Source organism: Protobothrops mucrosquamatus, unplaced genomic scaffold (genome assembly GCF_001527695.2).
Source record: "Protobothrops mucrosquamatus isolate PMUCROS unplaced genomic scaffold, P.Mucros_1.0 scaffold1, whole genome shotgun sequence".
Taxonomy (NCBI): Eukaryota; Metazoa; Chordata; class Lepidosauria; order Squamata; family Viperidae; genus Protobothrops; species Protobothrops mucrosquamatus.
In genome coordinates, this window is record NW_015386388.1 from 5,286,505 (window position 1) to 5,301,205 (window position 14,701).

At 43.8% G+C, this 14,701-nt stretch overlaps 1 protein-coding gene across 1 annotated transcript in view; it reads left to right on the top strand.

Moving 5' to 3' along the window:
* The first annotated feature begins 9,813 nt into the window (after positions 1 to 9,813).
* HAP1 (huntingtin associated protein 1) overlaps positions 9,814 to 14,701 on the top strand; it is a 63,052-nt gene continuing 58,164 nt past the window's right edge. The window contains exons 1-2 of the mRNA XM_029287363.1: positions 9,814 to 9,999; positions 11,176 to 11,374. Coding sequence (XP_029143196.1) covers positions 9,814 to 9,999; positions 11,176 to 11,374 — 385 coding nt within the window. The remainder of the gene's footprint in view (positions 10,000 to 11,175; positions 11,375 to 14,701) is intronic.

A 14,701-nucleotide genomic window follows, 5' to 3' on the forward strand; every position in this document is an offset into this window, starting at 1 on the left:
CAGACCCAAAAAACAGACAGTTAATGGTAAATCAAAGAGACAAAGACCAAGACAGTGGTAGTGGTAGTGATAGAAAGTGTTGAGGGAAATCAGGAAGGAGTATGAGCAACTGCTAGAGCAGGCATGTCAAACACAAGGCCCGGGGGCCGGATGCGGCCTGCAAAGTGGTTTTATGTGGCCCACGAAGCCATCCTGGAAACAGTGAGGGAACGGTCCCTGCTGCCTTGGCCCTGGCCCAGGCTGGCCGGGAGCCAATGTACAATTTTGTGGTGGCCATCTATGCTGAAACACATTCAGTCTTAGCTCCACAAGGCCGTCTAGAAACAGTGAGGAACCAGCCCCTGCCGTGTCGGCCCCATCCCCTGGGTGCATGCTGGGGAGGTGTCACCCTTTGTGAGAAATGAAGAAATGGACCATGCCTTGGTGCTTGCCCGGTCCACCCACTTCTGCCAGAGAACCTCAGATCTGTCCCACTCCTGCCCAGGTCCCACAGGCCCCCTTGATGCGAACGATGTAGAGATGGCCACGTCCACCCAGTAGGCCACACCCACTCCATCCACGCCCACCCAGTAGGCCACATCCACCCTGGTCACACCCACCCGGCCCCCCGAGGGCAACTGCAATGCTGATGCGGCCCTCAATGAAATTGAGTTTGACACCCCTTTGCTAGAGAAATACCAGGGTCTGAAGGAGGAGCTAGAGAGGATGTGGAAACTAAAGGCCAAAGTGGTCCCCGTGATGGTAGGACCGCTCAAGATTGTGACTCCTAAGCTGGGAGAGAAGGTGGTTGAAATAATCAATTTTAACAAAATTTGTTCAAAGCAAATGGCTGTTGAAATAAGCTCTGCTAGCATTTCTTTTTCTTTCTTTCTTTTTTTCCTTCTTTCTCTATTTTTTGAGGAACTGGGGAGATGATGATGGAGGTGAAGCTGATAATTCTTTTGAACTATTCAAAAAAAATAATAATCGCTGGTTGAAGCTATTCTCCCTGCTTCCACTATCAATGAAAAATGGTCTGGCCAAAGTCTTTTTTTTTTTGGCTTTTAAAACCACCTGCTAGTTAATAGGGATATATAAAGGGTGGAAAGTTTTGCACAAGCAATATTATGATAGTTAAGAACCGTAAAAGAAGACTCCACTTCAGTAAGAACTGTACAAAAAAGGCTTTCCAGCTAAGCTATAGACCAGGGGTGTCAGACTCAATTTCATTGAGGGCTGCATCAGCATTGCGGTTGCCCTTGGGGGCGGGCGGGTGGATGCGGCCTACTGGGTGGGTGTGGATGGAGTGGGTGTGGCTTACTTGGTGGGCATGGCCAGCTCTACATCGTTCGGGTCAAGGGGGCCTGTGGGGGCCTGGGCAGGAGTGGGACAGATCTGAGGGTCTCTGGCAGAAGAGGGTGGGACCAGGGCAAGCGCCAAGGCATGGTCCATTTCTTCATTCCTCACAAAGGGTGACACCTCTCCAGCATGCACCCAGGGGGCGGGGCCGACACAGCAGGAGCTGGTTCCTCGCTGTTTCTAGACAGCCTTGTGGAGCTAAGACTGAATGCATTTCAGCATGGATGGCCACTTTGCGGGCCGCATCCAGCCCCCAGGCCTTGTGTTTAGCATGTCTGCTATAGACGTAGATCTTAATGGATTTTTTTTCCTGCTTTCACTTGCCTTAACCCTGCTAAATGTTGGCTACCTTGCCTTGTCTGGGCTTATGATAGGGTTGGCCCTTTTCCCAGACAGCTACTATGCCATGAGGACAGATCAAGAAAAGCTGCAAAGCTACGCAGCACCAATCATTGAGCTTTGAGAATTGACTCATTGAAGCTACTAGTTCCTTGGGAAGAAGCCATAGGATATATCTCTTCCTGTGATTAGGGAATGGGTTGGAGATGCATGGTGATAAATATATGTAACAAATAATAATTACTACGGATTGGGATGGCTGTATAGGAATGACAGAAGCAGTCAAGGTGTGGAGGGTGACAGCCCACTGCTCCTCCAGTTTTGGATAGCAGCCAAACTAGCAGATAACTGCCATCCAGGCAAAAAATTATGATATGAATTGCCAGCAGCCAGCATAGATTTGGAAATTCATCTGGATTGCTGGCTTTCCTTTCCAATCTCTTCTTGGAGGCTTCTAGCCCAGTGGTTCTCAACCTGTGGGTCGGGACCCTATTTGGGGTCGATCGACCATTTCATGGGGGTCGCCAAGCAAGGCTGTCCGCCATTTTTTTTGTCCGCCATTTTTTCCCCTTTTCTGGCGGGTGCCTTACCTCCCTTGGGCTGGGCCAGCTGGTGGTCGGCCTGCTCCGTCTCTGCCGCTTGCCAGCTACGCCTCGGCCGGCACAGGGGGCGGAACCACGCATGCGCAGCGCTCCCGGGCAGGGAAAGTCCTTGACTTACGACCGGCTGGGTAGTCCTCAACTTACGACCGGTTTAGTCCTCGACTTACAACCGGTTTAGTCCTTGACTTACGACCGGTTGGGGTCGTGGCATTAAAAAGGTTGAGAACCACTGTTCTAGCCCTTGGAAAGCTATGGCTGGTAGATTCTTTCAAGGACTGAAATAGAAGCTTAGAGTATGTGCACTCATAGGCTGCAGAAGCAGGGGCCCAGTGATCTCGCCGATGTTGCTGAGTTTCCTCTTCCATCATCCAGAGCAGCTTAGAGACAACAGGGGTTGGAGAGTCATGTGTTCCCCAGCCTAACAATGAGCATGTCATATGCAGGTAGAGAATGCCTGCATCTGTATATAACAGTGGTGGCGAACCTATGGCACGGGTGCCAGAGGCGGCACTCAGAGCCCTCTCTGTGGGCACGCGCACCGTCGCCCCAGTCCTAGGCCTTCATCTGAGTTTTATAAAACCTTTTCGCTTTAGGCCTCCGCTGCCATGTGCAAAAAAAAAAAAAAGGTTCAATCAATCAGTCAATTTCAACTTCTCATGGGAAAAAAAAGATCTTGCAAAGTTGGAATTGATTGAACTTTTTAGTTCTACCCAGTCTGCCGTTACCACCGCAGCCACGCCCACCCAATGGGCCACACCCAGCTAATGGGCCACACCCACGCGGCACCCGACGATGCATAAGTTGGTTTTGGGTTGCAGTTTGAACACTCTATCTCTAAAAGGTTCGCCATCACTGGTATATAAGCTTTCTGTCTGGGCTTGCACAGAGGTATGTTTTGTTACTTTGCAGCACCCACATCACTGTCATTGTGATTTATTGCAAATAATCTACCAAATACCATCCTGGGGTGATTAAAAGACCTATTTCCACTCATTTCAGTTTTTCCTTACTATCCCTTGTGCAGTCCCATGGGCAAGCCAATTGTGAGAACACACACACATGTTTTGTGTCAGTCTTTTAAATAGTTTAAAAGAAATTCAGAAATGAAAAGCATTGCTAGTCGTCATCATTCATTATATAATTCTTTTATTATAGTAATGTTTTTGTAACAGTGAACATTGTTCTTTGCAATGAAGCAATAATGCAACATTCTTGAGCTAGATGAAGTGTTAAGATGTTATCTGATAGAAAATTGGTATTTTAAGTGTTTTCTGTGCCTTCCCCTCTAAGTATCGGTATGCAGTTGCAGTGCAGAGCTGGGGCTTCTCCCTAATGGTTTGAGTGTGTGTTTAGTGGGGTCAAGAGTTTCTGAACTTTGTATGTTTTTGTTTATTCCATATTTTCCCTGATTCTCCTTTGTTTATCCAATTTTCTTTCACTTTCAATCCTATTAACAATTCTAGTTTGATGTTAAATACGGCACTCCCAAGGAGTGACAGTGTGCCTGGTAAAGCATTCCATATACAGTTTTCCCATGTTTGCAATGTGTGTGTGTGTGTGTGTGTTTGTATGTATTTGTGCAATGCCTATTTTTTATTTTGCTTTTGTTTCTATTTTCCTTACATGTTTCAGTAGATTACAGGTAATCCTCAACTTACAGCCATTCATTCAGTGACCATTGGAAGATATAGCGACACTGACTGAAGGGCCTTATGACCAGTCCCTGAAGTTCTGGCTTTGTATCACCCCCATGATCAGAATCCAGGTACTTGGCAACCTGCCCACACTTATGACTACAGGATTGCCTCAACTCCTCACAGCCACCTGACTCCTTCCCCCCATTTATTCCCTTTGGCACTCAGCTCCACTCCTTTGGCATTTAGTCCCTCCTGCAGTCCATGCTCCCTGCTACCCTAGCTGACCTTTGCCAACTTCTTGGTTTTGTTACTGACCAAGCATGCCCTACCTGGCCCTTCATGAGACAGCTGCTGGTTCACGAGGCTTCCTTATCCAGGTCAAGCATGTGTTTTTTTCCTCATGAGATTTGGGGAAGAAGGCATCACATGGCCAGAAGGCGCCTCACAAAGGGCCAGGGCAGGCCTTCCTTATCAGCAGCAGAAGTAAGGAGATGGGAAAGGTCACTGGTGTGGTGGAATACAAGGCAGTAGAGGTCTCAGAGTGCAGGCTGGCAAGGGCGACTGCAGCTGAGACTGGGATAGCTGTGGTTCCCTGGGGGAGCTGTGGTTTTTGTGCGTGCTGCTGGGCCATGCTGGGGTTGGGCTTTGTGATGTGAAGAGCTTCAAATTGCACTGCAACTCAGGGGCTTCTTGCACCCCCAGAGCCGAAACTCAGGGCTGGAAGGGATCAACAGCAGAATAGGTTGGATTAGGGTGGATCCAGTTAATGACTGGTGGAATTTGGTTAATGGTGGCAATGATGAGTGAGAGGACTGCTGATGTGGTTACATGATGCCCCAAAGATGCTTTTTCCAAAAGGAACTGAACATTCTTGATTTTTTTTTTCCTTTGAAAATATTTTGCTTCTCATCCAAGAAGCTTCTTTGGTTCTTTTCAAAGAAAAAAAAAATCAAAGTTCAGTTGCCTTTTGGAAAAAGCATCTTTGGGACAATCATGACTTGGATGATTGAGAATCTCCATTGACATTGTTACATGATGTCCTGCTTTACGACCACAATATGGCTGTGCTTGAAGGGCAACCTCTTGGTTGAATCGTAACCATGATGTGAAAGTAAAAAGAGTATTGGGTTTATCTGGGCATCTGTCCCAATTGTTGGAAAGGCAGCGAGAAGAGCTTAAAGAGCAAAATCTTCTTACTTTCCAGAATTCATCCCATGAATGAAAGTGTCCCAGGATAATGTTGCAAGATCCAATCTGGGTGAGTCACCGGGACCAGAGACTGAATCTTCCGAGCTTTCGGACTCGTGCTGGGGCCCCCATCCTCAGGGAACTTCTCTCTCACCAGAATGTCTCTCTCTAGTCTAGCAGAAACACTCTGCTAGAGAGAGAGAGAGAGAGAGAGGTTCCCTGAGGATGGGGGCCCTGGCACGAGTCCGAAAGCTCGGAAGACTCAACCTCTGGTCCCAGCGATGATTCTTGCAGGATTCATCTCATTCGAATTTCATTTCTTGAAACCACGTTATTCTAGGTGGATTCCAATCTTAGAAACCTGTTTGGCTTGGAAAAAAAAGTGTTATTGGAAAATAAGGACCAGTATGGGCGATTCACTTTCTTTTACCTTTTACTTCTCTGCTCTAGTTCTCAAATGTTATGAATGTATAGTACATAAGATTTACCTTCTCTTGTCAAATATTCTACTTGCCTGTGGCTTGTTCATTTGGTTAAAACTGTGCTTCTCAATCTTGGCAATTTTAAGATATGTAAACTTTAACTCCCAGAATTCCCCAACCAGTCCACATACCTTAAAATTGCCAAGACTTAAAAAAAATGGGTTAAGACATGGGTTTAAAGCAGGCAATCCCCTTTTGAAGGCTTCAAAATTCCAAATGACTATGCTACCAAATTCCAGCATGATTTCTGTAAAATAGCAGCATAGTTATGGCAACTTTGAGGTCGAAAATATGAAAACCTCTCTACCTACTGTCACGCATTATTTTCATTCTGTTCTCCCCCCATCTCTGATGCATGCTACTTGTCTTCATGCTTGTTTGCAAATTTGTTCTACTGACTTTAGTGAAGTACAGAAAAGTACATAGACAGTCCTCGATTTACATAGGGCTTAAATCCCATTTGAAGTTATGAGGGACCTCCCCAGTGCTACTTATGACCCAGGTTCAGGGTTCCAATGGCTTTCCCTCCCCTGCAGTCATGTGATCATATTTTGGGTGCTCAGCATCCCACCCTGCATTTAGGGCCCTTTGCTGTATCCCATTGCACCTGACCCCGATTTGCAACATTATGTTTTTTTTGCTTGAAACCAGTATTTACTTCCAGTTTCCAGCAAAAATTGCCCACTGTGGACAATAGATTCACTTAATGGCTGTTGTGTTCACTTAACGACCATGGCATTCACTTTATCACCACCGTATTCGCTTTACAACTTTGGGGCTCAATTACAGTTGTATCCATACTAGGCATTTGGTGTGGAATTGCAACCCCTTGTTGATTCATTTCTATAAGGCATCCATATAACCTGTAAAACAAGTCCTTATGAAACCAATGCGATTTACTTCTGAATAAATGTATACCTTGGATGGTCTTATAGATGAAACAATGTATAATAGTTGGTTGAAACAAAAATAGAAAAGCTGAGTACCTTTTCTAGTCCCTACAATTTTAGTAATTAAGTTACTACGCTTATGTTTGTTTTAATTATACCCTTCTATACTTCTGAATCAAAATGAATATTAAACATTAGGCATGGGGGGAGGTAAATATATTTTTAAACAAGTGCTATAGTGTAAATTAGTGTAAATATAATGTATTTTTAATTAATTTAATTAGAGCCTTGCTAATTAAATTTTGCTCTAAGTGAGTTTTAGTTTGGTCTTAGATAGGAAAGCCAGCTGGGTGATTTTGGGCCAGATACCCCCTCCTTCAGCACAACTTACCTCACAGGTTTGTTGTAGGAAGACAGGCGGAGGAAAGAGTATTAGTATGTTCATCACTTTAACTTATTTATAAAAATAATAAAGTGAGGGTACAGATAAATTAAAAATAAAGTAAAAATAATTGATTTGGATTTTTATGTGGCTGTAAAGACAAATTACATTTTTACTATTAAACCTGCTAATGTGTGATGGAGCAAAGCAGGTTTGTGTATAGAAAAAGCACAATGCCTTCTAAAGTGTGTGGGAACTTAATTGCAATTCTACTTGCAGGGGAAGAGCCATTATTAAATGACCTTAAGAGCTTGTCTCCTAGAAGCTCCTTTGGGAACTGTGGGTTTAATGGCATCCAAATATTGTAATTTATATAACAGAAAGTCAGACTCTGCAAGGATGAGCGAAAAGAAAAAATACAGGTACTCCTCAACCTGCAACAGTTCGCTTAATGACCGTTCAAAGTTACAACGGCACTGAAAAATGCGACTTATGACTGTTTTTCACAGTCACATGATCAAAATTCAGATGCTTGATAACTGGTTCATATTTATGACTGTTGCTGTACCTCAAGGTTATGGGATCCCCTTTTGCGAACTTCTGACAAGAAAAGTCAGTGAGGAAGCCAGGTTCACTTAACAACTGAGTTTCTAACTTATCAACTGCAGTGATTCCCTTAACAGTTGTGGCAAGGTTGTAAAACAGGGCAAAACTCACTTAACAAATGTCTTCACTTAGCAACAGAAATTTTGGGCTCAATTGTGGTCGTAAGTCGAGGACTATCTGTATGTGGAAACCACCAGAAACTCAAGTGGGAGATAGTGCTCCTTGGTTCTTAGATAATACCACATACTATACGTAAAGACTCTGAATGGAAGTCAGGAAGCAGGAAAATAGGATGGAGGTTAATATAAATTGCAGAGAAAGCAACAGGGCTGCATAAATAAATAAATGGCATACCTCATATGTGTACACTTCTCTATCATGTGCTTCTGCCAAAATAGAAAGTATCTGCCAGGGAGTTACCCATTTGCACTTTCCAAGATATAAATAGAAAAATTTATTGCACTTTTTCAGATATAAACTCGTACGTGCATGGAAGGAGGCACACCATAATCCAGAAAGGAACCCATTATACGTTTTGGTAGAGGTTTTTGCTTTGTAGGGCCAAAAAGAAGTCGTTAGCTGGCTAGTGGATCTGTAGATCCAGAGGTCTGTAAGCCTGAACATTGGGAATGAAGGGAATAATAATTATATAAGTGAAAGAAAAAGAGAGCAGTCCTACAGCAGCAAAGGTCAGGCTGATGGTCTCCTTTTATAGAGCATTGAGGTATTTCAGGATCTCAACTGTGGAGCCTTAGACAAGCTGATGGCAGGTATGTAGTACTTTATCAGAATTTCCGTACTGCCTCCCATCTTAGGTTTTTCTGAAGCCTAAAGCACTTTCACAAAACTCTTTTTGGTAACCATGTTATGCAAGAGATGCTCCTGCTTTAGCAGTAGAGGTAGACTACAGTTCACTTGAACTTATAACAGCACTGAAAAAAAGGTGACTTATGATCTTTTTCACACTTACGACCATTGCAGCATCCCCATGGTCACATGATCAAAATCCAGATGCTTGGCAACGGACTCATATTTATGACAATTGCAGTGTTTTGGGTTCATGTGATCAACTTTTACGACCTTCTGACAAGCCAAGTCAATGGGGGAGCCAGATTCACTTAAAAATCATATTAACAGCTGTAGTGATTCACTTAACAATTGTGGCAGGAAAAGTTGAAAAATGGGGCAAAATTCACTTAGCAACTATCTTGCTTAACAATTTTGGGCTCAAGTGTGGTCATATGTTGAGGACTACCTGTATGTGAAGAATCCCTTGGATTTTGGGGGTGGATTGGCCTCTTAACACTGAGCTTAAGAACAGATATTACCAGCAGCACATTAGAAAAGCAAGCATAAATTCTGACTTGGTTTGGATAAAGGCAAGCTGGTTAGGGTTATTTGCCCTTTAACCAAGTGTCATCTGCTTTGACTGGCAGGGCTTCTCCAAAACCCAGCCCTTTGTTCCCTCCATTTCCTTCTACCTGATTATTTAGCCCAGGACCAGCCAGTGTCTTCTGCATCCTGGAGAACACATTTCTTTTAAAAACAAAATTTGGTCTTCAAGGGCTAGAAGGGAATGTGGTGATGATAGTGGCATTTCTGGGAAAGGGTCGCAAGACAAAACAAAGTGTGGGGTGGCGGGTTTCAAAGGTTGTCCATGCTCGATTTAACCAGAGAAGCCAGGAATTGATGGTTCTTCAGTAGCCATGCTTCTTCTGCCAAGTTCCTTGATTAAGGAACTCTTCACTAAGTGCTTTAGAAGCAAGATGAAAGAACTGTCTAAAATCTAGAAACTACACAAGGGAGGAATTCCACTTTCTTAGTAGACATTCTATTGTTTGGCCATAGGAGTTGGCATCCCTGATACCTCTTCAAAAGAAAGGCACTGGTTTACCATAGATAGGAAAAATTGTTCCTGCAAAGTTGAGGCAGCTAGAACATACAACATACCAAAACACCCACAGCCCTGCCGTGCTTAAGCTTACGCACTAGCTGGAGATTACTGCTTCTATCAGATGTTGCTGAAACTAATAAATACTTGAAGGGATATAGGCATTCTGGTTTTACACTAGAGTCCCAGCTCTTTCAATAACCCACTGTTAAAAAGGCACAGAAGGGTGTTTTACATTGGCATCAGCATTGCAACAGCAGTTGCTAAGTTTAAGAGAGGGAGAAAAATGGCCATTTGTGGCAGGGAGAAATGGGTTAGAACTTTTTTTTTCTCACTTATTGATCCCTAATTCCAATCAGCTCTCCTTTGGTAGCTGCATTCAGCTGGCTTAAAAATCTGCTGAATGGATCCTATACCACTTAAGGTAAGCTGTGCAACCAAACATTTGCACAGAACCGATGGAGCCAGAACGTAGGGAGGCCATTTTCATAGAGAGTACCAGGCTGAATAAGGCTGCAGTGGTTCAAAGAAGACAACATTTTCTGTCTTTTGCTTCAGATTACGACACCACACCCTTGAAACCTGGTGACCAAGGGAACAAAGTTCATCTCTTTTCTGCGTGGCCAGCTGGTGCAAGTAAGTTGGTAGATGTTGTTTTACACATTGAATCAATCTTTATTGCATGTGATAATATAGTGAGAAGTCTCCACTTTCAGTTTCATGTTTCAAATGATATAAGTGACATGAGAGTTGAGAGAATGAGCTCCAAATAAAGGATGAGAGAGGGATTTGATGTTTAGAACATTTGGATCCAGCTGTGGATTAGGAAATGGGGTTTGAGAGGTACTACCTGCCCAAGACATTTTGTTTGTCTGGCACCGAACAGCAAATTCTGTCCAGCCCCCATCAAAATGTATTGTTATTATTATTATTTATTAAATGAATTTGTTGTCCCAGAAGGCATCAGCCAATTTGTCCTATTAAAGTCTGTGGTCATGAACCTTAACTGCTTTTGTAAGAACTCTTCTGATATATATTTTTTGTATAACTTGGGATATAAGCAAAATGTAGTATGATTTTCATTAAAATCTCTTTATGATTTCATACCATGGGAAAGAATATAGTTCAGGTAATCTTCAGCTTACAACTGTTCATTTAGCGACTGTTTGAAGTTACAATAGCACTGAAAAAAGTGATTTATGACAGTTTTTCCACACTTATGACCATTCAAGTATCCCCATGGTCATGTGATCAAAATTCAGATGCCAAGTGACTTACATTTATGACGGTCGCCGTGTCTTGGGGCCATGTGATCACCTTTTGTGACCTTCTGGCAAGCAAAGTCAATGGGGAAGCCAGATTCCCTTCACAAGTGCAATGATTCACATAACAACTGTGACAAGAAAGATGGTAAAATGGGGCAAACTTCATGTAACAACTGTCTCGCTTAACAACAGAAATTTTGGGCTCAGTTGTGGTTGTAAGTTGAGGACTGCCTGAATAAAACCAGCGAGTTACCCTTGGCATTTGTAAAGACAATCCCACAAGGTTTTTTTTTTTTCTCCATCTCCAGCATGAAAAATGTGCCAATATCAAATAATTCCTCACTGCTTTTTTATTTAAGATCTGGGATCTCAAGACAGCTACTTCATTCTGTGTGAAATGCTCATGCCAGGGCCGGTTTTGCTTATGAAGTGGGGCAAGCAGCACAGAACCAAGCAGAACTCAACTTTTTTAAAGTTTCGGAGCTTTGTTGTTTAAAGTAGAATTCTTCAGTTCTTATTCTGCGTTCTGATAGTTTTGAGTCCTGTTCCATTCAGTGCTATATTTTTCTGCACAATAGCTGCATTGTCCGTGTGACACCTGCCAAACTGGATGCAGCAGGGCCAGAAGAGGCTGAAGAAGGCTGGAGCCTTTCCAACAGCAGCCATCCCCCACTTCTTCTCAGTAAAGAACCAGCTACATCTAACTCAACCTCCAGCCAGTTCCAGAATCAGCATGATGCCTCCACTCTCACCGGTGAGTATTATTCTACTACCTGAAGACTAAGTTCAGTTAATCTCATGAATAATGAATACCTGTCTGCACCGTAGGACAATGGAGTTTGGTAGTGATTTCTTCTTCTTAGGGAATGCTGGGAGCTGTAATCCAGCAAATGTGACTTTCATTAAACTCCCAAGAATTCCCGAGATTCTTCTTCCCAAGAAAAAGCTCTAGGGAATTAACCCTGCAAGGTCAGTATCAAGTTGTGGTATGTAGAAGTGCCCTAAACATGAATAATCTGTATCATCGTATGTTGCAGAACAATTCCTAGGAGCCCCAACTAGCCTGAAGACTGCTGGTGATTGTTAGCAATATTAGTTGGAAGGGACCTTAGAGATCCAGCCCCCTGTTGGAGCAGGACACCCTATACCAGGGTTCCCCAACCCCTGGTCCATAGACCAGCATCAGGCTGCGGCATGCCAGCAACTGGGCCGCACAAACAAGCAAAGCCCCATCTGTGGGATGCAGGCAGCACACAAACTCATGCAGGGTTAATTCTTCTGGGTCCCTGGTGCCCAAAAGGTTGGGGACTTCTGCCCTATACCATTTCAAACAAGTGGTTGTCCAATCTCTTCTTAAAAGCCTTCAGCAATGGGTTACCCATGACTTCTAAAAGCAAGGCACTCCACTGGTTCATTGTTCTCACCATTAGGAAATTTCTCTTTAGTTGCTTAGTTGCTTCTCCCATTGATTAGTTTCCATCTATTATTTTTTTGTCTTGCCTTCTGGTGCTTTGAAAAAAAGATTATCCCCCTCATCTTTGCGGTAGCTCCTCAAATATTGGAATCTATTGCTATCATGTCTTCCCTAGTCCTTCTTTTCAACTAGACTAGACACACCCAATTCCTGCAACGGTTCTTCATAAAGTTTAGCCTCCAGCCCTCTAATCATTCTTGCTACTCTTCCCTGCACTCTTTCCAGTGTCTCAACATCTTTTTATATAGGTAGTCCCCGAGTTACGAGCGTTCACTTAACACTCGTTCAAAGTTACATGATCAGCGCCCCCTAGTGTTTATGAGCAAATTACGACTATTGCAGCACCATAGCAGTCATTCGCCCTTACAAGCGACCGCAAAGACTCTGCAGTATTCACCCTATTCCCTCCCCACTCCTCACAACTGCTTCCCCTTCCCTTCCTGCCATGCCAGAGTCACTTACCTTGCAAAATCTGTCTCCTCTCCGCCGCGGTTTCTTTACCTTTGAGGGAGAGGAGAAAAGCTTGCAAATGCTTTTCGTGCTGACAATGGAAAGTCCTGAGTGCCATAATATTGCACGAGTTCAAACACCCATTTTTTTGCAAAAGAGATCATGGTCCCCAGAAGCTTCTATTCTCTGGGGGGGGGGGAAAGTGTTTGCTTCATTTGTATGCCTATGGGGCAAAGCGTGGAATTGGAGTCAGCTGGGTGCAGAAACCAATACTGTCCGTGGCCCGGCTGAGTGGCTCACTTGCGTGCGCCGGACTTAGTTTGAGAGCAGGAACGAAGTCTTCAAATGAGTGGGGAGGCATTGCGGGGCCAGGTACTTTGCACCCGCATCCAAGCTGGCACCAATGGCAACCACCTGAACGGCCATGATCCCCCTCTGCAGCCAGCCAGCCCGACCTAGTCCTCGCCTGGCTGGCTGGCTGGCACAAATCCTCCCCACTCTCCTCCTCCTTGTCCTCCTCACTCAAGCGGTGGCAGGAGCTTGGGTTTCTCGGCTCCTCCTGAGTGTAGGAAAGTGGAGGCACAGCAGCAAGATTGCTCTCAAACAATAAGACCTGGGTGCGCTGCTTGCTTGTATGCGCCGGCCTTATTGAGAACAATCCTGCTGCTGTGCCTCTGCTTTCCTCCACTCAGATGGAGCAGAGAAACCCAAGCCTCTGCCACTAATAAACTTCTTATCCAAAGGGAGACTTTGGGGAAACTGGATTCTCCCTCTGTGAGCAAATGGGGCGGTTCAGAACAAAGCAAATTCGCTGATGGTTTCAAATCACAAGAAGATAGATTCTAATTGAACATTAGGAAGCTTTTTTTTTCTAATAAGAGTTCAGTAGTGAAAATGAAACTCAATTATCCAGAGAGTGAAAGAACATCCTTCAGGAGCTAAACAGGACAGTGACCTGGTGGAGATACTGTTAATAAGAATTCTGTGTGAGAGGGGTGCATTTTGTCCCTCACTTCACTCCCCTTTTGTGAAACTATGGTTGAACTCCTGGTCACCCCAGGTTTTCATGTGCCTAACATTGAAGACTGCAAAGTCCCCATATTGTTTTATGCAGACCATGCTGCATTTATTTCTTGTATACTTCTTGGCCTTAAAGGTGCAACGAGAACTACAGATAATCCTTGACTTACAATCATTTGTTTAGTAACCATTCAAAGTTACAACAGCACTGAAAAAAATAACTTATGACCAGTCCTCACACTTATGTCCATAGCAGCATCCCCACAGTGATTTAATCAGACTTTGGGTGCTTGGCAATCGGCGTGACTTTATGATCGTTGCAGCATCCTAGGATTGTTATCTGCAACTTTCCTAGGGAGCTTTTGACAAGCAAAGACAATGGGGAAAGCCAGATTTGCTTAATGACCATATGATTCACTTAACAACTGTAGTAATGTGCTTAAAAACCATGGCAAACAGATCATAAAATGGGGGCATGGTTCGCTTAGCAATGAAAAATTTGGGCTCAATTGGGGTCATAAGTCAAGGACTATCTGTATTACACATTAACATAATCAAAACAGGCTGGAAATACATTGCCAGAAATATTATTGTGTGGTTTTTTCCAAAAAGCCAAATTAACAAATATAAGTAATTGACCAGAACATGTACACCCCTTTAAATATTTAAAAGTAATTTTTCATGATCCTAGAAATCTTATAATGTATAGATGAAGCAAATGGCAGCCTATCAAAAGTTTTGGGGTTGTTTTTTTTTACTTCAAAAGAGGTGAACTACTACCTCTCCAGCATTAAGGGTTTTTGAAGGTAAAACACTGGACAAAATATTTTATGTAGCTCAAGTTGGCCCGTAGAAGAAGAAAAACGTCCTAGAAGCCAGTGACACAAGCCAAGTTTTAAAGGTTTTCCTTTGCTACAGGTAATATCCTCAACTTATACCAGGCATGTCCAAAGTCCGGCCCGCGGGCCATTTGCGGCCCGCGGCCCGGTTTAATCCGGCCCTCGAACAGCCCTCCCTGCTCTATGTAAATGCGGCCCTCCCACAGCCCTCCGGCAAGTCCCATGAGAGAGAGAGAGACAGAGACAGAGACAGAGGCACTTGCACTTGCACTTCTGTCTCTCTCTCTCTCTCTCTCTC